The 19,611-nt window shown below is 62.2% G+C and overlaps 5 protein-coding genes across 5 annotated transcripts; 3 read left to right on the plus strand and 2 right to left on the minus strand.

Moving 5' to 3' along the window:
- The first annotated feature begins 24 nt into the window (after positions 1-24).
- CHLRE_07g340900v5 (uncharacterized protein) lies at positions 25-4,911 on the plus strand. Its single transcript, XM_001692365.2, has 7 exons — positions 25-413; positions 1,192-1,395; positions 2,158-2,189; positions 2,462-2,569; positions 3,427-3,508; positions 3,854-4,015; positions 4,374-4,911. Exons 1-6 carry the CDS (start codon positions 59-61, stop codon positions 3,961-3,963), a joined length of 891 nt encoding a protein of 296 aa, XP_001692417.2. The 5' UTR covers positions 25-58; the 3' UTR covers positions 3,964-4,015; positions 4,374-4,911.
- Positions 4,912-5,768: 857 nt separating this feature from the next.
- Positions 5,769-12,164, minus strand: CHLRE_07g340850v5 (uncharacterized protein). The gene is made up of 16 exons (XM_001692481.2): positions 12,011-12,164; positions 11,837-11,891; positions 11,502-11,605; positions 11,106-11,162; positions 10,751-10,842; positions 9,913-10,212; positions 9,501-9,668; positions 9,148-9,244; positions 8,635-8,964; positions 8,426-8,510; positions 8,186-8,234; positions 7,862-7,982; positions 7,449-7,565; positions 7,167-7,268; positions 6,791-6,853; positions 5,769-6,325 (listed from the first exon to the last, which is right to left on the minus strand). Exons 1-16 carry the CDS (start codon positions 12,074-12,076, stop codon positions 6,200-6,202), a joined length of 1,932 nt encoding a protein of 643 aa, XP_001692533.1. The 5' UTR covers positions 12,077-12,164; the 3' UTR covers positions 5,769-6,199.
- A 129-nt stretch (positions 12,165-12,293) lies between these two features.
- CHLRE_07g341952v5 (uncharacterized protein) lies at positions 12,294-15,736 on the plus strand. The gene is made up of 5 exons (XM_001692366.2): positions 12,294-12,638; positions 12,906-13,068; positions 13,401-13,576; positions 14,594-14,720; positions 14,996-15,736. The coding sequence occupies exons 1-5, from the start codon at positions 12,538-12,540 to the stop codon at positions 15,104-15,106; spliced, it is 678 nt and encodes a 225-aa protein (XP_001692418.1). The 5' UTR covers positions 12,294-12,537; the 3' UTR covers positions 15,107-15,736.
- A 278-nt stretch (positions 15,737-16,014) lies between these two features.
- CHLRE_07g343050v5 (uncharacterized protein) lies at positions 16,015-17,201 on the plus strand. Its single transcript, XM_001692367.2, has one exon. It carries the CDS (start codon positions 16,564-16,566, stop codon positions 16,834-16,836), a length of 273 nt encoding a protein of 90 aa, XP_001692419.1. The 5' UTR covers positions 16,015-16,563; the 3' UTR covers positions 16,837-17,201.
- Positions 17,202-17,208: 7 nt separating this feature from the next.
- Positions 17,209-18,914, minus strand: CHLRE_07g343101v5 (uncharacterized protein). Its single transcript, XM_043064391.1, has 4 exons — positions 18,826-18,914; positions 18,444-18,545; positions 18,081-18,184; positions 17,209-17,648 (listed from the first exon to the last, which is right to left on the minus strand). The coding sequence occupies exons 2-4, from the start codon at positions 18,538-18,540 to the stop codon at positions 17,574-17,576; spliced, it is 276 nt and encodes a 91-aa protein (XP_042922959.1). The 5' UTR covers positions 18,541-18,545; positions 18,826-18,914; the 3' UTR covers positions 17,209-17,573.
- Between the last annotated feature and the right edge of the window lie 697 nt (positions 18,915-19,611).

A 19,611-nucleotide genomic window follows, 5' to 3' on the forward strand; every position in this document is an offset into this window, starting at 1 on the left:
ACTGCACCCGATCCATAGTTTATAGTTATTGCAACATAGTCATAGTGTTATAGCTTGCATGGCCGCGAGCCAGTCTTACCGGTTCTCGCCCGCGCGTGCCTCCCGCCACTCGCCAGCCTTGAGCCCCGCGACTAATACAACTCTCAACAAGCGCTGGCAGGGTAACTACTCGCAGCACGCATCCAACAAAGCAGCTCGGCTTTCCGTGCACGAGGCAGCAGCCTTCTCTTCTCCGCCGACGCTGAAGGCCTGGTCGCCCAGCTCCCCGATGGCGAACCCCGGCCCCCCTCGCGAGCTCAAGAAGCTGTGCGTCTTCTGCGGAGCCAGCTCGGGGACCGATCCTGAGTACATGGCCGCGGCCAAAGCACTGGGCGAATACCTCGTCAAGGAGCAGATTGGCCTGGTGTACGGCGGTGAGGCACTAAGAGGAAGAGGAGGGCTGGGCAGGGGGAGGCCGAAGGAGGGGAAGCAGGCCTGGCTGAAGGTGTTGGGTATGTGGCCCGTGCTGCCGCAGCCCGGCGATCAGCCGCTAGCTGTCACGCAGCCTGGTCGCGCAGCCCTGACTCCAAGGCCTCGGCCCCACTTAACCGCGCACCTACGCAACAGCAAAACACACATTACGACACACACACACACACACACACACACACACACACACACACACACACACACACACACACACACACACACACACACTGCTATCCTTCGCCTGTGCCTCAACGTTTCGCCCTTTGCTTGTAGGTGAGCTCGGCTACGATCAGCGGGCGGGCTATTCGGGTTAGGAGTGCCTGGGAACGTTGTAGGACACTCGCATGGGCTTGCACCCTTGGGATCGTGTGGACACTAATCCCCACCCAAGGTTAGGTAGATGGGCGTAACAGGTGCTTCGGGTAAGTATGGTCTCGGCTCGGCAGGTCGGTCGGCTGCGGTAAGTATACTCTGAAGGTAATCCGCGGCCGTAATTCTGCATCGCATACACTGTCCTACGCGTAATGTTTTCCTTGTGCTCTTTAACACACATACACACACAACCGTGCAATTCCGCTTTTCCCGCACCCGCTCTCCACTCCACTCCACACCACATTACACCTCTTGCACCCGCCCCCACACCAATCCACACCAATCCACACCAATCCACACCAATCCACACCAGTCCACACCACACGCCATACCACACGCCCCACCCCGCAGGCGGCACCGTGGGCCTGATGGGCGAGATCGCCCGCACGGTGCAGGCGGGGCTGGGCGACGAGGGCGTGCTGGGCGTTATCCCAGAGGCGCTCACGCCGCGGGAGGTGTCCGGCAGCCTCATCGGCAAGACCCACATCGTGGAGGACATGCACACGCGCAAGGCGCTCATGGCGCAGCACGCGGACGGCTTCATCGCCATGCCGGGTGGGTGGAGGGTGGGTGGGAGGTGGTGGGAGGTGGTGGGAGGTGGGTGGGAGATGGTGGTGGGAGGTGGTGGGAGGTGGTGGGAGGTGGAGGTGGGTCAGGTTGGGGAGGTGGTGGTGGGAGGTGGTGGGAGGTGGTGGGTCAGGTGGTGGGTCAGGTGGGTGGGTCAGGTGGTGGGAGGTGGGAGGTGGTGGGTCAGGTGGGTGGGAGGTGGTGGTGGGAGGTGGTGGTGGGAGGTGGTGGGAGGTGGTGGGTCAGGTGGTGGAGGTGGTGGTGGGTCAGGTGGTGGGTCAGGTGGTGGGTCAGGTGGTGGGTCAGGTGGTGGAGGTGGTGGGAAGTGGTGGGAGGTGGGTGGTGGGAGGTGGGAGATGGTGAAAGGAGGATGGGAGGTGGTGGGAGGTGGTGCACGGAGGTGGTGGGAGGTGGTGGGAGGTGGTGGGAGGAGGTGGTGGGAGGTGGTGGGTGGTGGGAGGTGGGAGGTGGGTGGGAGGTGGTGGGAGGTGGGAGGTGGGAGGTGGTGGGTTAGGTGGGTGGGAGGTGGGAGGTGGGAGGCGGCATTTGGGTGCCTGAGCGGGCTGGGGTTGCATGCGGCCAAGGTCCATCGAACAGGTTCCACCATCACAAGGTGGGGTAAGGTGGTGTGGTGGCCTCATTGCCATGCCGGTTGGGTGTGGGGTGGGTGAATGCCGTGCCTACGCCCGTGTGTGCGACCGATGCAAATGTGACCCATGCAAGCGCCATGCAAATGCCATGCACGTGCAGGCGGCTTCGGCACGCTGGAGGAGTTGATGGAGGTGGGTGGCTGCCGTACCGGTAACTGACTACCCGTAACTGACTGCCGGTGCCGATAAACCGACAACCGACCAACTTTCCTTAAGACCAACTGCCCTAGTTCTCATGAGGGGGCGGCCGGCGGGGTGGACGGCCCCGTTCCAGGCAGCGCGCTCTGCGGCGGCGGCGGCGGCGCTGACCACGGCGGCGGCAGCGGCTTGCACCATGCCCCGACACGGAAAACGCCGCACCCACCGACCCACGTGCCTGCCTGCCTGCCCGTCTGCCTGATCAGGTGGTGACGTGGCAGCAGCTGGGCTTCCACGCCAAGCCCATCGCGCTGCTCAACATCAGGGGCTTCTACGACCCACTGCTGGCCTTTGTCAAGCACGCCGTGGAGCAGGTGGGGGGGGAGGCGTGGGGGGGGGATGGGGGGGGGCGGGTTGTAGTTACTAGCCCAAACCAAACCGAACCCAATGCAAAAGAGCGAGGAGCGGGGGGCGGGTGGGGTGGGGTGGGGGGGCGTGTAGGCGCGGGGCGTGGAGGGCTGGGGCATGTAGGCGCGGGGTGCGGAGGAGCGGGGCGTGGAGGGCCGGGGTGTGGGAGGCTGGGGTGTGGGACGGGGTGAGGAGGGGTGAGGTGAGGCGCGGTGAGGCGAGGAGGAACTGTGCCAGGCAGAGACTTGGGGGGGGGGGGGCGCGGGGAGCGGAAAGCGGAAGGCGGAAGGCGGAGTTAGTGCTTGGGACTCGGAATGCAAGAAGGCCCGAGAGCTGGCGCATGGTGCGCTGGGGTGGCGGTAGGCGCGAACCTGCAGGCTCCGCACACACACGCGCCGTGTGCCCTCACCCGAACCCATACCCACTCACCGCACCATGCCCTCACCCACCCGCATGCTCTCACCCACACCCATGCCCTCACCCTCCACTCGCTCCCACACCCACGCATCTCCACCCATGCGATTTCGTGACTGTGTGGGCTCTCAGATGATGATGGGACTCACTCGTTGGGCCCGGGCACATACCTCCCCCGACGAACACAGTTTCACTTGCGATACCCAACGTCTCCAGCATTACGCGCAACATGCGCCAACGTTTCTATTAGTTAAACTGGGTACTGTCAGCCTCACGGAGGGACAACGAGCTGGAGCGCGGCCGCCCGGACGGCCGCTCGTGTGGTAACGACTTCGTCTGCAGTCTTCAGTGCATCCTGTACCGCTTTTCCAAACATCCCTGCAACCCCCCTCCGTTCCGCTTGCGCCAGGGCTTCATCCGGCCCATGCACAACAACCTGATCGTGTCATCGGAACCCGAGGAGCTGGTGGCAGCCATGCGGGCCTTCACACGTGAGTGCGGACGGCGGCGGTGGCGTCGGTGCAAAGCACACCTGCACCAATGAGCGTATCGTGGTGTGTGTGTGTGTGTGTGTGTGTGTGTGTGTGTGTGTGTGTGTGTGTGTGTGTTAAAGAGCACAAGGAAGGCACCTTCCCTGCTATTGATGCCGCTGAGTGCGCGTGCCCGCCCACCCACCCACCCCGGTGCATGCGCCGCCCTCTGCTGCTGAATGTAGTCCCGGGCATGAATCCCGTGACCCCTGCTTTTCCGCTCCACCCCACCCCACCCGGCCTTTCCGCTCCTGTGCCCCCCCCCCCCCCGCCTTCCCCCACTCCCCTCCGGGCCCCCCTCCACAGCCCCTGTGTCTCTGGTTGCCTCCATCATGAACAGCACTGCGCCCGTGGGTCGAGACGTCAGCCTCAGCTCTCAGGAGGCGGACAAGCAGCTGCAGCAGCAGCAGCAGTAGCGCGCCTGGGTGGCGGGAGCCAGCACGTGCAGGTGCCGCACTGTTGTGACTGGTGAGGGCTACGCACAACAGCGTAGGTGCCGGATGTGTGGGGCGAGCCAGGTGCAGTGGGGCGGGGACAGCATTGCTGGCGGGGGTGGGATGGAGAGCCTGAGGGTGGGATTGGCGTGCCGGGCTGTGTACGTGTTGTGCGGTGTTAGGTTGTGTCGTCTGGGGTTCGTGTCATCGTGCCGCTGTTCAAGTTCGTGTCGTGTTGAGGTCTTCGTGTCTCTCGCACCTCCAACCCCACGTTTTATCTTGTGATGCACAAACCCGTACTCAGACCCGTACATCCGTGACCCGTATGGACTCAGTCCGTGCCCACGTAGGACTCCGGATAACTTTACACGTCCCGTTTGCCCCAAACTCAGAGCTTATCACCACCACCAGCAGCAGCGGCAGCAGCGGCAGCAGCGGCAGCAGCGGCGGCAGCGGCGGCAGCAGCGGCTGCTGCGGCACAGGGCCTGGCGGCAGCGGCCCTGGGACCAGCAGTTGCGGCGTGCATGTGCGGAGCGGAGGGGGCGAGCAAGGCCACGTGGAGGAGGAGAGCGCGGCGCCGCCCATGAAGCGGCGCCGGCGCGCAAGTTGAAGCCGGCCGGCCGGTGTCTGGTTAGGGTCTTTGCTGGCGAGCATTGCACCGCGCAGTATGTGGTAGGCCGCAGCAGTGAGGAGTGTTGTGGCTAGAGGATTTCCTGCGGTTTGCTTGCCCTGTGCTGGCTGTGCTGTTGCTTGACAGCGGGACGACGTGGCTGGACGCATGGCGGGCCGTGCCTGTACAACCCGGCGATGTACGAGAGATGAGCGAGGTACCGGTAGACGCTTGCGGCCTCAGACTGCTGGAGACGTGGCGTGGCTCAGTCCTTTTTCCATGCGAGGGGAACCTCATATTCTTGTCATATGCAGCTCGCAAAATTCTGTCCTTACTTTCCTCCGCATCACCAGCAGCACTGCTGCCAACACGCAGCCCCACCCACCTTCCTTCCAGTCCTGATCGTGCGCGCGCCGACGTGCGAGGTCGGACAGATGCGCAGCCAGCCGCGCCTGCCAGCTACCGTCGGTACAGTAACAGCGCGCGAACGACGCACCAATGCCTTGTCCCTTCTTGCTACGCATTTATGTGGGCACGGGTGGGAGCCACACACATCGGGACTACGTTTTCCTGCCCCTTGCCATGTTCCATCACGAGCCAGCCGCGCCGCCACCGCCATGGACACCGCCCGAGCCGCTAGCTCCGCCACCCCCTCCGGCGCGGTTCGACCAGCCGCGCACTCCTGCCCTGCCGTTGCCAATTGTGTGCCATCTGTTGGGTTCTGGGAATCAGCTGCAGCCTACGGGACTTTACCAACCTGCCTTACCACTGTCCCATCGCACACACCACCTCCGGCGCGGAGCTGTGATCGCTTGAGACCGGGCTGGTCAAATCCTCAACGTCAGCAGCTCGAACTAATGTTGGGGGCCTAAAGCAATCTACAAGATACCGGCACTGCCTCCACGTGGCCTTTCCCGCCCCGTCCGCTACCAAGATGCGCGCACGCGCCGCCGCCGCTGCCGCCGCCGCCGCCGCCGCCGCCGCCGCAGGCGCCGCTGCCGCCGCCGCCAGTCTGCAGCGATAGATGCACGTCGCTTGTGGCCCAGCAGCATCTCAACCAGAGCGTGCCGGATGTTGATAGCAAATTGAGTGGTTTGAGTGGGTTTTGAGGGGGTGCAGTGGTGCACGGTGGTGGGGGTCGGTCGGTCGGTCCGGAGGGGGGTTCGGGAGGGAGGCTTTGGGTTTTGGGTTGTCATGGGGTCAAAAACTCTTGTTCGTATCCCCCCTCCCCCCACGCACCGGCAATTACGTCCAATAATGTCTCTCACTCTCACTTGCGATCGTGTACGCCGCCACGGCACATCGCAGCGGCTTAAACCGCATGTTCACTCGTTTCTCAGGAGTCAGGACTCATCAGAGCTCTTCGCAGCTGCCTTTTTTGCCAGTAATACCTCCGTCAACGGTAGCCCCACCAACCAACATCTCTCCCAGTCACTCCACGCCGCTAGCTGCACCTCAGTTCCGAAGACGCCTTGATTCCAACGTCATGCCATTACCGTACAAGGCGCACAATCATCGAAAACGCAACCATACAGAACGCAGCTGCACGCACGGAGCGCATTCACACGGCGCCACGAACGCTGCCGCACGGCACGCAATCACAGCTGGCTACTTGGCTGCGCTGCCGACCGGCGGCGTCGTCGGCTGGCGGGGCGTCAGGCGGCGCGCCACAGGCCGCACCCACACGCCGTTGCGCGGTGACAGTGTAATGCCCACAGCCGTCTGCAGCGGCACCTGTGAACGTGCATCCCAATTGATGCATGAGTGGCAGGTGGGCAGGCGGGCACGGGGCCAGGGGCGGGGGGTGGAGGACCCATCAGCTAGGGGCGGGGGGTGGAGGACCCATCAGCCAGGGGCGGGGGGTGGAGGACCCATCAGCTAGCGAGCCGCGGCGCTCCGATTGGGGAACTGGAGGACAGGCATGCCCACTTGCCCAGCCCGCCATCCGCATGCACACACGCCCGCATCTATCTCCACTGTGCTCTTGTAACACCGACCATGCCCTCCAATCGCATGCACAAACGCACATACACACATTGGTAAGACCGGCGGCTCACAGCAGCAGGTATGCGACGCATGTTCAGGTAACATCCGCAAACCGTCGCTTTGCTGCATCGCATACACTGTCTGCGCTATGTTTTCCTTGTGCTCTGTCACAAACGCACATACACACATCACACCGCCACACGGTCAGCCCACCTGCCCGGGCTCCAGCTCGAACGTGAGGCGCTGGTACAGAGCGGCCAGAGCCACCTTGGCCTCCTGTGCGTGAAGGGGGAGTGGGATGAGGGACGAGCGAGCGGGGGACAACGTGTGGCGTGGCAGTGCGTGGCACACGACAGCGGGGGGCGGCGCGACACAAGGCCGCGCCGGGAGTAAGCAAGCCGACGCAGGGCATCGTGCTGCTTTGATAGGGAGCACAAGCAGAGGTGTTGCTGTGCATATGTGTGCTAGGGAACGCGCAAGGGCACATGTTGCAGCGAAGCAAGTGCCGGAGGGCACGCAAACGAACACCGACAGGCACCACCTTTTAATCCCATGGGGGCGCGCTCCCCCACCAGCCCACCACCCGCACCTGCACCGCGAACTTCCAGCCAATGCACATGCGGCTGCCGAAGCCGAACGGCGCGTGCGCGTGCGGCACCCGCGCCGCCACCTCCGGGTACAGCGGTGACTCCTGCAGCAGCAGGCCACGATGTCACCGCCATCCACATAAACAAGCAGCCTTGTTTACCAAACCAAGCAAGCACTACGCAGGTACAAACTCGTACCAAAACTCAACGTACTTATGATGCATATCGGCATGTGTAATTCTCGGCTCCACACGGCTCCTCGGCCCCAAATGCAACATACTCACGGGCAGGAAGCGCTCAGGCACAAAGTCGTTCACGCGCGGCCACACGTCGGTGTTGTGGTGCGCGCTGAAGATGCTCATGAACAAGGTGGTGTCTTTTGGCAGCGTGTAGGGGCCCACCTGGGGCGGGGGGTTGGGGCAGGGCGGTCGCAAAGGATGAGGGTGGGAGGGAGGGATGGCTGAGCCGGCGTTGGGAGCCGCGTGTTTAGGGAGGGGGCCGGGGTTTGGGGGTCTCGGAAGATGCGGTGTGTACTTGTGTTTCGTCGGTAGGTGGCAGTGGGGTAGGTGGCAGCCTCGCAGGCCGCTTGCAGCTGTGTTTACTTGGTGTGCGCAGCTGCTGCAACGACGCGGAAGCAAGGAACGAAGCACCCCTGTGGCGGAAGGGAGAGAGTGAGACGGTTCGCAAGCGCACACACCTGCATGGGTGCCTTGTCGGTGTGGCGGTTGGTGGCGTGTGCGGGCGGGTACAGGCGCATGGTCTCGTTGAACACAGCCTCGGTGTAGGGCAGGCGCGGCAGGTCCGCCTCGGTGGGTAGCCTGAGTGACATGACAGAACAGGTGCCGAGGAAAGGGGTGGCAGGTTGCAGGATTCAAAGAGTTAGGAGGTGCATGGGCGCTTGCTCAGGAACAAGTCCCTGGTTGGCTATAAGCTCATGGGAGATGGATAAGACGGGAGCACGATGGGATGGAGCCGGCTCAGGCTCAGGCCGTCTCGGCTGTGCCTTATGCCAAGCGCTCACCGATCGGGGCCGAGCACGGCGTCAATCTCCGCGAGCAGCTTCGCCTCAGCTGCAACAGAGTTGCAACAAAGGTTGGTGGGTCGGGTCAAACCGCTGAAGGCCGGAGCAGGGGCACCCGTATACCCGAGGGAGCGGGTGTGCCGTCTCAAGCGCTCAAGACGAGAGCGAGCGCAGTTCCGGCAAGGGTCGAGGGTCGCGATGCAGATGCAGTCGCTCACTTCTACCCGCAAATGTCCTCACCCTCAGGGTTGGTAGCGAGGCAGTACACCGCAAACGCGAGCGCGTTGGCTGTGGTCTCGTAGCCCGCCAGGATAAACGTTTGCACCTGCACAAGGCACCCACTGTTTAGTGACCGGCAGCGGCACAACCCGTCACGCAGACAGCCTCGAAGAACACAAGCCCGCAAGCAGGCAACGCAGCGGCGTCACAGCCGTGTGGCCGCCCCGCACCTGCGCCGCCACCTGTAGGTCTGTCAGCCCCTCGCCCGTGCTCTTGTCGCGAGCCGCCAGCATCAGTCCCAGGAAGCTCCCGGCCGACAGGCCGCCCACACCGCCCGCGGCGGTGCCCACGGCTGCGGCAGCCTCACCGATGGCGTTTGCGGCGCCGGCACCGCTAACGGCTCCGTCGCCTTTGGCGCCGGCGGTGCTGGCAGCAGTGTGGCCGTTGGCATCGCCGTTCTGCTCCTCCTGCTTCGACTTGCCGTCCTGCACCCCGGACGCCTCCTGCTTCTTCCAGCCGTCGATCAGGCTCATGCACGCGTCGCGCAGGTGGGTGCGCGCCTGCATAATGATGGTCGCCGATGTAAGATATTGTTAACGAGAATGTTATCAGGATGCAAATGCGCAAGTGGCCTTGCTGTCCGTATCGGCGAAGTGAAAGCGAGAGTAGGTGCACATGTGGCTGTGCTGGGCGCCCTGCAAGCGAGGACGCCGATGCACTTCAAATGGTGCGGTGACACTCACGGTCTTGAGCATCTTGAAGGGCAGGTCAGGCGCCGCGTTTGCCAGAATTGCCACCACCGGGCGCCATTCGGGGAAGAGAAGGCCCACACGCGAGTACCTGCGGCGAGCGAAAGTCCATGCGGGGGAAGCCAGCAGGTCGGGGAGGGATGCGGACGTGGCGACCAAAATATACACAGGGAGGGAGAGAATCTCCCATGTGTTTCCGGGGGGCACACACGACATGTGCGACAGGCACATGCGGCCGCTCACATGCCCTTGGCATCACTCTGTCCCATCGCTGTCCTGCTCATTCCCTTCCCATTGACACCTACAAATACAAACACACACCCAAGCACAAACCCAAACAAACTCACTTGCTGCCGTAAACGACGCTGCTGTATTTGAACACGTCCCGGCACGCCTGCACCAGCACGCGGCCGTAGGAGGAGGACGCGGGAGCTGGAGCGGCGGCGGGCTTGGTGTCGGCACCGCCCTCGCCGGTGCCCGCGGCGGGCAGTGATTCCATGGCCTGGAAATCGACGCTGCAGCAAGGGGAAGTGACGAAACACGGTCATTGTAACCTTCTGGCAGCAATGTGGTCAAAATGCTGTGCGCGTGTGGCTGTACTTGCGCGTGTGGCTGCAGTGGGGCGTGCCGCACTGCCGACACACATACACACGCCGCAACCAACCCCCCTGGCCGCGCACCGCCAAGTTGGCTTGGTTAAGTTTAGTTTGGGCTGGTATTTACAACCCCCTCCTTCACCCCCGGACCCGCCCCGCTCACCCGTACGCAGTGGAACCCACCACCTGCAGCGTCATGGCTCCAAGCTCACGCCAGATGTCCACACGTGTGGAGCTGCCGCCGCCGCCGCCGCTGCCACCCTCCGCCTCCGCCTTGCCTGCCTTGCCTGCCGCCTCCTCCTCCTTGCCTGCGCCCTGCTGCCCCGGCTGCCTCCGCGCCAGCCCTTCCAGCTTGTCGGCCAGGCGCACGGCGCAGTCGGTCATGAGGGGGAAGTAGCCGGACAGGGAGGGCGCGGAGAAGGCCGGCTGCCAGGCCGCACGCACCTTTCGCCAGAAGTCGTCCCTGCAGGCGGGTCCGGCAGGCGGGTCCGGCGGTGGGGCAGGTGTGGGTATGGGGCAGGTGTGAGTGTGGGGCAGGTGCGGGTATGGGGCAGGTGTGGGTGTGAGGCAGGTGTGGGTGTGAGGCAGGTGTGGGTGTGAGGCAGGTGATGGGTGTGAGGCCTTAGGTGGTGGGGCAGGTGGTGGGTATAGGGCAGGCAGGTGGGGAAGCGGGGCAGGTGGAGGCGAGGTGCGGGGCGCCCGGGCGCTCGGTGCCACCTGGGGTCGTGGGCTGCGCACGAAGAGGCCCCTCCCTTGCCCTGAACAGCTGCTGTGACCAACAGCACGGCACGCACAAACCACCCGCCAGCCCACAAAACTCACTGCCCCCCTCATCCACACCCTTACAGCCCCCCCAATACACATACACACACGCACGCACGCACGCACGCACATACACACACACACACACGCACACACGCACGCGAGCGGGCTTTCGTTTCGCGTTTGTTACAACACGGCCTCGTCCGCACCCTCGCAGCCAGCCGCCCCCACCCACCCACCTGGCAGACACCAGCCCCCAGTCGTCCAGCTTGGCGAACTCGCCGCCCAGCAGCCCGCGGAACATGGAGTGGTTGAGCAGCTTGCCGCCCACCTGTGTTGCCCGATGCAGTGCGTTGCAGTTTGCGCGTGTGTGCGTGCGTGGGCAGGTGTACGTGTGTGTATGTGTGTGTGTAAGGCGGGGGGTTGAGTGCCCCGCGACACCCGGATGGAATGCCGCACCCGTCTGGCCACGCCCACCCATCCTCGCGCCTACGGGATCTCACCAATCTGCCTAAACCCTGTCCCATCACACACCCATCCTTGCGCCTTCCAGTCGCACCAGACCAAACCAACATGGACCAGACCGGCACCCACCTGACGCAGAAGGTCTGGCTCCGCCACCACCACCATCCAGTTGCGCCCGAACGCCACCTGCCATTTTTTAAACGACAGGAGCATCAGTAGCAACATGCGGTTTGCAGCTTGCAGCTTGCGGCTTGCAGCTTGCAGCTTGCAGCTTGCAGCTTGCAGCTTGCAGCTTGCAGCTTGCAGCTTGCAGCTGGCAGCTTGCAGCATGTATGCTTTCAGCCTAACGACGTTATCAGGCGCAGCGCACAGAGCCAGGCCAAGTGCTCTAGTATTGAAGTCGCGCTGAACCCCCAGCGGCCAGCGTCTAAGGGTGGCGCGTCAAAGGCAAAACGCTGACGTCTGTACCCCTTCCGTGCTTTCTAATGGGTATGGTGGAAGAAACACCCCCACCAATCGACTCACCCGGAAGACTGGGCCGTACTTGGCCCGGCACTCCCGGAAGAAGGCAGGCGAGCCCTTGGCTAGAATCTGGGGCAGGTTGCCCAGCAGCGGCAGCGCCGGCGGGCCTGTGTTGCAGGAGCGAAAGGGACGCGTGTGTCCCGTATGAGCTGTAGCGGTGGTGTGCGCGATGGAAGGAGCAGGTCGCGTCGTGAGAGGCTGGCAGGGCAGCCTGTCGCGGCGCCTTGCCACGTGGAGGGCGCGGCGCCTAGCCGTTCTACCGTAACGCCACGGGGCCGCTCTGCGACCATCTGCAGCCCAACACGTTGCAAAACGTAGCTCGAGTAAACCTCCCACACCTGGCAGGTGACGCAGCTTCCACCGCTTGTAGAGGTCCAGTGACAGGACGAGTTGCTGCGTCGCGACACGTCAGTGCGCCGGCAGTGCGTGGATGTTGCGCCAAAAGGCAAAAGGGGTCCGTGCCCATAGCTGACAGCGCTCAGCGGCCATGGGCATGGAAATAGCACACTCACCAGCACAACCAGCCCCACGGCGGCGAAGCCCAGACCATTCAGGAGGAAGGAGATGACGTCCTGCATCTTCCCAGAGTTCTACCACGTATCTAACACGCAATATGATTACCAATTGCTTCTAGTGCAGCAGTCGTTGAGTTGCCTCAACCTCTGCATCAAGTGCAGGAACTGTGCGCAAAGACCGAATACATCAGCTAACCGCCCCCATCGCGATTCCTTTTTTGGAACGAAGGGCAGGCTTTCGAGCGGCAGAGAATACATCTATTCTCCTTCACACTATTCTGTACATGCACGAAACCGAATGCTCAAAATAGATGGGGCCCAGAATGTGACTGAACCCTCGTTACCTCCAACTAGTGCGCCCTGCACGCCCGGCGTATCCTATCCCTCTTCAACTTCAACACGTATCCGCTCCTTGCGACAGCGCGCCAGGCCCCACCGGGCACTGGCCCCCGGCGCCTTCGCACGCAGCCGCGCCCCGTGGCTCGGCAGTAAGCCCTAGCTAGGGGCGAGCGCAGCAGGGCGCCATGGCTGCATCTGCCATTGAGAAGCAGCCCACGGGCTGCATCACGCTGCTGACGGCGGACGGGCATGAGCTGCTGGTGGACAAGGAGATGCTGTGCTCCAGGTGGGTGGGGGTGGCTGGGTGCTCCAGAGACAGGGGTAGCGCATGTGGGGCAAATGCGGGCGCTTTCGCAGCGGAGCGTATGGCCCCAGTACCAGCATGTTTGTCACTGTAATAACAAAGAGCTACAACGTTGGCTTTCAAATTCTGCAGCAACGCCTAAAGCATGCGCGGTTGACTACTTGCCGTGTCCACCCATGCACCCAGCAACATCCCTTCCCCCCCCCACACACACACATACACACAAACGCACACATACACCGCCCACAGCTCCAAGTTCTTTGCGGGCATGCTCACCGCCTGCGACACCACGCGGCTGCACGTGGAGGAGTCACGCGACTGCATGGAGCCCGTGCTGGCGGCGATGCGCGGCAGCCCGCCCGCAGCCACGTACGACACACGCTCCACCGGCTGCTGGGCCGTGTACAAGAAGGTGCGCGCCTCTGGAGCTGCAGTTGAAGGGTGCAGGGGCAGGAGGGGTTACGCGCATATACAGTAAGGTAGGCCCATGCATGGTGCTGCGCCTGGGAAGGATTTGCGGGCGTGCTTGGATAAACGCGAGCGCCCCGCCAGAAGCATCGCGAAGCCATGAGGACGAGGTCGACCGGCGAGCAGGCGCGCCACCCACGCTAGGTCGCGAGGTGGTGCGGCCGCCCGATGGGGCCTCCGGCCGATGGGCCTCACATTGAGCCACCACCGCCTGCACATACCTCCCCCAACCCCCTGCTTAACCCCTCTCAAACCCCTCCCAACCCCGGCTGTCAGGTGTTGGTGGTGGCTGACAAGTACGACATGAGTCTGGTGAAGGAGCGAGTGGAGAAGTGGCTGGTCAGCCGCTGCCTGCGCGGCCGCATGCGCAGCCCTGGATTCAAATTCCAGGAGGTTGCTGAGGGGTTTGAGTGGCTATCCATTTGCCAGAAGTTCGACCTCAAGGACCTGGGGTGGGTGTCTGTGACACGGTGCTGCTGGAATGAGTGCGGCATGCTGTGTGCCGCGGGGTGCTTCACTTGTTACCGTATTGCTTGCGTATGTGTTTAAATGGGCTGGGGAGGGGGACAAGCTTGCGTGTGCGTTGCTGACCGCGGCCGAAGGGAGACATGGGCGGTACCTAGCGCATGTTGGCACGTGCGCGTGTGTGGTGCCATCAGCGCCGTGCTCGAGATGGAGCGCCCCGGCAATGACCACCGCACGCCGTACATGGTCACGCAGTGCTCTGCCGTACACGGCTGCATACCTGTCACTTTGACACACACACACACGCACACACACACACACACACACACACACACACACACACACACACACACACACACACACACACACACACACACACACACACACACACACACACACACACACACACACACACACAGTTTCTCGACGACCGCAGCCTCGCTCTCTTTTCCAGCAATCATTAGCGGGCCGGGACTGGGATGCGTGTCCTAGCTTGCTTGCTGCACGCCGTCCTTAACATCGCTGTCGCCATTTTCCCTGCTCGTGACACTTGCTCGCTGCCGCCCCTGTGCCTGCAATTCCTCTATCACCCGTAGGTGAGCTCGACTACGACCAGCGGGCGGGAATCAGGGCATTAGGCGTGCTGGGTCAACGTTGTAGCGCGCCCAGGGCGCGGCGCATACAATGCATATGGGTGCCACTCGGGGTCAGGTCGTTCGTCGATCGCCCGAGGGGGGGTTCCAGGCTTTTTGCGGGTAAGTATGACTACCGGGGTCGACGCGGCTACAAGACGCTCGGTATCGGTAGGTATCCGTAAGTAACTCCGTCACGCCGTCTGGGCGGGCTTCGTTTTGTTGTTTTCTTTTCAACACACACACACACACGCATAGACACCACGCAACCCCGTCCCTCTTCTCCGCCACGCAACCCTGTCTGTCCAAGTGCCGCCTGCCCCGGCGGCCCCGCTGAATGCGGCACCTGCCTGCCTGCCACCGCCACTACAGGTGGTACTGCGCGTACGACCTGGGCACTCAGCTGGCGGGAGGCGCCTGGGGCCACCGGCCCGTGCACGAGTCCCTGGAGGGCGTGTCGTGCCCCGAGCTGCTTAAGACGGTGCTGGAGGCGGTGCAGGTGCGGGGGCGGTGGGGGATGGGAACGGAGAGTGTCAGAGTGTGCGTGTGTGCCCAGCACGGGCTGCGTTCTTCGTGTATGTTGCGAGGAGAGGGGAAAGCAGGAGGGAAGCATGGAACTGTTTGTGTGACTTCACGGCCTCTAACATACCAGAACCCCCGACTCATGTTGCGGCCAGACTTCAGTATGAAGCCCTCTGTCCCTTAGGTCACTACAAGGCACTCCTTCCATAAGCCTCTGCGTGTTCATGGGCTGTCCTGCGCTATCTGCTACAGGCGGCAGTGCTGGCGGGAGCGGCTGCCGGTGCGCCAGGCAACAGGGCACCCCTGGCGGCGGGCAACGGCCCGGGAGATGCGGCCGAACCGGGACCAGCCCACGACGCATAAAGCGCCGAAACCATGTTATGGTTGCGGTCCCTGTGGCTATCCAAGCAAGCCAACTTGCGAGCAATAAGGTTGTTGGATATTGCGTAGCTAGGGACCTTTCAGTGTTGATATTGCATATTCAGGACCTGCATCGCCTTTGAGGTGCAACAATTCATCAGTGCCCGCATCCCGAGCTGCCAGGCATGGACAAGGTCGATTGTGGAAGCACGCACGTTGACGCAGAAGCGCCGTCGTTAAGTTTGTTTCACACATCAGAGGCTGATTCAAGGCCGTGCACTGACTGTGGCATGCATCACTGTACGGTGCCGTATGTGTGTGTATCTAGGCGTGCGGCAGCGGCTTTGCGGCAGAAGCGGTATGGTGGGGTAGCCCATTCATGCGAACGGTTTGTGTGAAACATGGAAGTGCCGATGTCCAGAGGCACAGCGAGAAATGCACCTTACCGACCGGGCGGGGGGCACCGACGGTCTGGCCGGGCCGTCGGGGGTGAGGTCGGGGCAGGGCAGGCCGGGGCCGGGGCCGCCGTGGCGGGGGCGGGGCAGGGCCGGGATCAATGTATGGCCAAATAAAACGGCAGCTCAGACGTGGTACCTAGCACAGTCACATGACGAGCTGTAACGCGCCCCTGGTTGCAATCACCGACCGGTAATGACTTACCTTGGCCCGCTGACGCGGAGCCGCAAAGCTTTGGGCGCCCAGAATGTGGCTGCGCGCGCGGCGCTCCTACTTGATCTACAGCGCGGCACAGCTCCTGCCGCTACTGCTGTTGGGAGTTTTGCGTGGTCGACTATGGCGCGTGCCACCGATGCGCGCGACACAGCAGCAGCCAGCCGCAAGCTCGGCTTCGCACCGCCGACCACCGCCCATCAGCCAGGGCACGTCAGGAATGCGCTATCACGCGTTAGGTTGCGATATTACAAAGAAGGGACAGTCCGACCAAGCAGGGGTGCCCAGCACCCAGGTCAAGAGGGACCATCTCCACGCGTTAGGGCGTGACATGTTCCGGAAAAGCGGCTGACCAGTGGGCGACCAACTTTTGTGGCCCAGAACTTCCTCACCAGACCACCCCTGACAAAATAAAAGTGCATACGTAATGCTCTCCTGCATCTCTGTACTTTGGAGCATGGGGTAAGGTCCCGGGAAAGCGGACACAATACGGCGTGTGCGTGCTCGAAAGGTTGATACGGGTGGGAAAAGGGTGGGGACCACCACACGGTTCGCCCAAACTGCCATCAAACAACTTTTCACTTTCAGGAAACCGGGGACCCAGGCGAGGCGCCGTATCCGAGGCCAGCCGCGCAGGCCACGCAGGCCGCGAAGACCCCAACCTTGCGTAATTGCAGACCGCATAGTGTCCTAAATTACTTACACACTATACCAACTTGCTTATCGACAAGCTTGAACAGAAGCCCAAGTCCCACACCTCACGCGTTCACTTTCCAACAAACGCAAACGAAATGGCCGAACCTGCTTCCGCTCCTGCTCCTCGTGGCGAGATTGCGCCGACCCTGATAGCCAGCGCGATTGACTCGACGCCTGCGGCTCCTTCAATCCACAAGGCGGAGCAAACCGTCGCTGAGGGCTTCACGAAGGGCGTCGACGCCGTGGAGGAGGGCCTGGAGAAGGGAATTTCGGCCATTGTGACCGGTGTGGACTCAGTGGCTAGCAAAATTGGCTCAGGCCTGGAGAAGGCTGCTGGCACGGTGGGCATCAAGCCGCACATCCACTAGTGTGACACAAGCTGTTGAGGGTGCCGGCCCGTGACGCTGGTTTTATATAAGTTTATGCGGTGTTTTAGCACTGGCTGCGATGTGGTGTATCTATTGCGTACGTGGGTTGTGTCTGGGGCAACTCACTGACAGTTTGCGCATTCCGTCGGGTTCTGGGGCACGTGAAGGCCGAGCTCATTAATGCGCGGCTGACAGAGTGTGTGTGATATGGCAGTCGTTTCGATGGCATACAGTTGTTTTGACCGGCACCTGGCAGACAGCTGGCGGTCGAGGGCACCAGTTATTGCGGAGCCGTGTGCTTGACTGCTTACGAGTGTACAAAACGTGTGCTTGCGTGCATCATGATACTGTAACATTACTGGAGGTGCAATATGATCAGTCCCATTGGCAAATTGGCGGACGGCGGCATGCGTGTTGCAAAGCATTACAAACACCCTTCCTTGCGCACCCAAATGGCACCACGTCAACCCAGGTCTAAGGCAGCCTCAAGGTGCCCACCCCCTGTGGATTGCCACTGCTTCACTACTCCAATACCAGCAAATCTACGCTATGCTCCCAAACTCCACATACACTTAACCAGAAGCCTCCAGAAGCCTGCACCCAGCCCATCCTTCCTCTCGTCCAATCAAACCGCGCACCAGCTCGCCAGTCGGTCAGCTCATCATGCTGTCATCATAAGCATGGCTGTTGTCCGTTGTGCTTAAACGTTTGATCCCAATCACACATGCCTCTCCTGCTTAGAGGAACATGGCAGCGAAGCCACGGCTGGGCACCTTGCGGCGCTCGTAGGCAGAGGCAGCAGCCAGCTTGACCTGTATGTGCATACCGGTACAGGAGGCAAAGTAAGCTGTGCTGTTTTGCCGCGGAGAAGCCGTTTCACAAAGTACTACCATGATGCTTTTGGGGTTTGGGATACGGGTGGGACAGACTATTTGTATGTACATGCGTTTGAACAACGGCTGCTGAGGTTGTGAAGCCATGCCACCAGATGCGCTCGCCGATGCAGCTTAGATGCCCCCTCCGATGCTGCCTTCAACTCTTGTGCTGCCGCATCCTGCACACAATCCTATCCCCAGTCCCCGCGTTTCCAGGCATTCCAACCCTCCGGCCGCGCCCTCCCCGCCTCCCCTTCCACGCCCGCTGTGCCCGCACATCCGTTCTCCGCTTGCTGCCAAACAAGCGCGAGGGGCACAATCCTCGGCCCTCCCTCGTGCCTCCCTTGCACACACCGGCGAGTCCCGCACCTGGGTCTCCTGCTTCAGGCCCTCGTGGGCGCTGTGTGCGACGGCGGGCTTGGCATCGCCCTCCTCCGCGAAGATGTTCTCAGCCTCGCCGGCCTCAATGGCGCCTGCAGTTTGCCATGCGCATTGAGGACATAAAGGAGTGCAGCGACGTGCTCAGCAAGGCGACGCTGTCGTGTTGGGCGGGGCGTGTTGGGTGTGGCGTGCGGCACGCGTGGCTGCGTGGGATGGTATGCCTCCCGCTGTGGACACGCCCCGAGAACCGGTCTCCCCCGCCTAGTCCTGCACCCTCGCAGCAACCACACGCCATCCGTTGCCCATGCGTGTCTCACTTGCTGTCGCTTGAGCTGCCTGGAACGAACTCACCTCCGTAGAGGAGCATCGTGCCAATGCCAGCTCCCAGAACGCCTCCCACCAGCACCGGAATCATGGCAGCGCCAACAGCAACACCCTCGGGAGCCATTGTTTCTGCGAGTGCCAGCAGAGCAAAAGCAATAAGCGAAACAATCTGCTGCGCCCGCATTTGCTGGCGCCTATGAGCTCGACAACTCTGATAAGTGCATAAGCATCATGTGCTTCAAGTGAGCTGTGTACATGCGAGGCCGAAACAAAGTCGTCTGAGCATGGCCACGGTCTCGGCGTGATGGCAAGCCCATACACTCCCAGCGACACATGGCAGCTTCGCAAGAGTTCCATGCCAATCTGCGCTATCGCTAAGAACATAGTCATAAGCCCCAAAGAGACCCACCAAAGAATTTGACGTCTGGGTATTGTGCGGAAGCGTTGCTTATATGCCGGTGCCGTATCGCAAATTCAAACTAACTAGTATCCCTTGAATACGTTTCTTGAGAGATCATGTCTTGCGGGATCATGCAGCATTCTCTGCTGCTTGGGTGCCTCAGCACGAAACCCTGGCTTCGGGCTGGATCCCCCCGATCGCCACACACCTCCACAGTCAGCAAGACTCCTATCTTCTTCGCCACGACGGACTTGCCAATCTCGTTGCGGCCCTCCTTGGCCATGCTGGCCCTCCCTGCAAGGGGCGCAAACACAACACTGAGCCAACTGACCCCCTCCCCCCCCCCACAGCGCCCACGTGACCCTCACTCGCCACGAACCGCCTATTGCGCTCGCAACCTCATGCAATGACAATCCGCCATGGACCCCAGTGCGCCACTGACAAAGGGGGGTGGTTCGGGTGCATGGGCCACCACCCCAGCGCCAGTGCCATCAGCAGGATATGACCAGGCACATGGACACGTCGTTGAACTTCATTGTAGCCCAGTGATTTTGATTCATTATGCACATCTTCGCGACCCCTGATGTGGTATCACCAATGCGAGCTTTCTGGCCTCCCGGTAGTACCGTAGCACCGAGAGGAGGGCCAGGAGGTCCGGCACTCTGGACGCATCAAGTGCGGTGGTGGAGCACGTGCGGCGACTGCAGCCCGATCTGCCTGCAGGCACACTACGGGCGGTACAAAAAGAAATGGCGGCAGCAGCAGCGGCAGCGGCAGCGGCAGCGGCAGCGGCGG

Source organism: Chlamydomonas reinhardtii, chromosome 7 (genome assembly GCF_000002595.2).
Source record: "Chlamydomonas reinhardtii strain CC-503 cw92 mt+ chromosome 7, whole genome shotgun sequence".
In the NCBI taxonomy this organism is placed as follows: domain Eukaryota; kingdom Viridiplantae; phylum Chlorophyta; class Chlorophyceae; order Chlamydomonadales; family Chlamydomonadaceae; genus Chlamydomonas; species Chlamydomonas reinhardtii.

Coding starts and splice junctions, on each gene's coding strand:
- CHLRE_07g343101v5 (XM_043064391.1), bottom strand. CDS start 18,540: ATGGCTCCCGAGGGTGTTGCTGTTGGCGCTGCCATGATTCCGGTGCTG. Junction 18,185..18,443: donor CACGATGCTCCTCTACGGAG/GTGAGTTCGTTC, acceptor GGCAAACTGCAG/GCGCCATTGAGGCCGGCGAG. Junction 17,649..18,080: donor GCCTGAAGCAGGAGACCCAG/GTGCGGGACTCG, acceptor ATGCACATACAG/GTCAAGCTGGCTGCTGCCTC.
- CHLRE_07g341952v5 (XM_001692366.2), top strand. CDS start 12,538: ATGGCTGCATCTGCCATTGAGAAGCAGCCCACGGGCTGCATCACGCTG. Junction 12,639..12,905: donor AAGGAGATGCTGTGCTCCAG/GTGGGTGGGGGT, acceptor CACCGCCCACAG/CTCCAAGTTCTTTGCGGGCA. Junction 13,577..14,593: donor TTCGACCTCAAGGACCTGGG/GTGGGTGTCTGT, acceptor CCGCCACTACAG/GTGGTACTGCGCGTACGACC.
- CHLRE_07g343050v5 (XM_001692367.2), top strand. CDS start 16,564: ATGGCCGAACCTGCTTCCGCTCCTGCTCCTCGTGGCGAGATTGCGCCG.
- CHLRE_07g340900v5 (XM_001692365.2), top strand. CDS start 59: ATGGCCGCGAGCCAGTCTTACCGGTTCTCGCCCGCGCGTGCCTCCCGC. Junction 1,396..2,157: donor CGGCTTCATCGCCATGCCGG/GTGGGTGGAGGG, acceptor ATGCACGTGCAG/GCGGCTTCGGCACGCTGGAG. Junction 2,570..3,426: donor TCAAGCACGCCGTGGAGCAG/GTGGGGGGGGAG, acceptor CGCTTGCGCCAG/GGCTTCATCCGGCCCATGCA.
- CHLRE_07g340850v5 (XM_001692481.2), bottom strand. CDS start 12,076: ATGCAGGACGTCATCTCCTTCCTCCTGAATGGTCTGGGCTTCGCCGCC. Junction 7,983..8,185: donor GCCGTGCTCGGCCCCGATCG/GTGAGCGCTTGG, acceptor CATGTCACTCAG/GCTACCCACCGAGGCGGACC. Junction 6,854..7,166: donor GCTGGAAGTTCGCGGTGCAG/GTGCGGGTGGTG, acceptor CTTCACGCACAG/GAGGCCAAGGTGGCTCTGGC.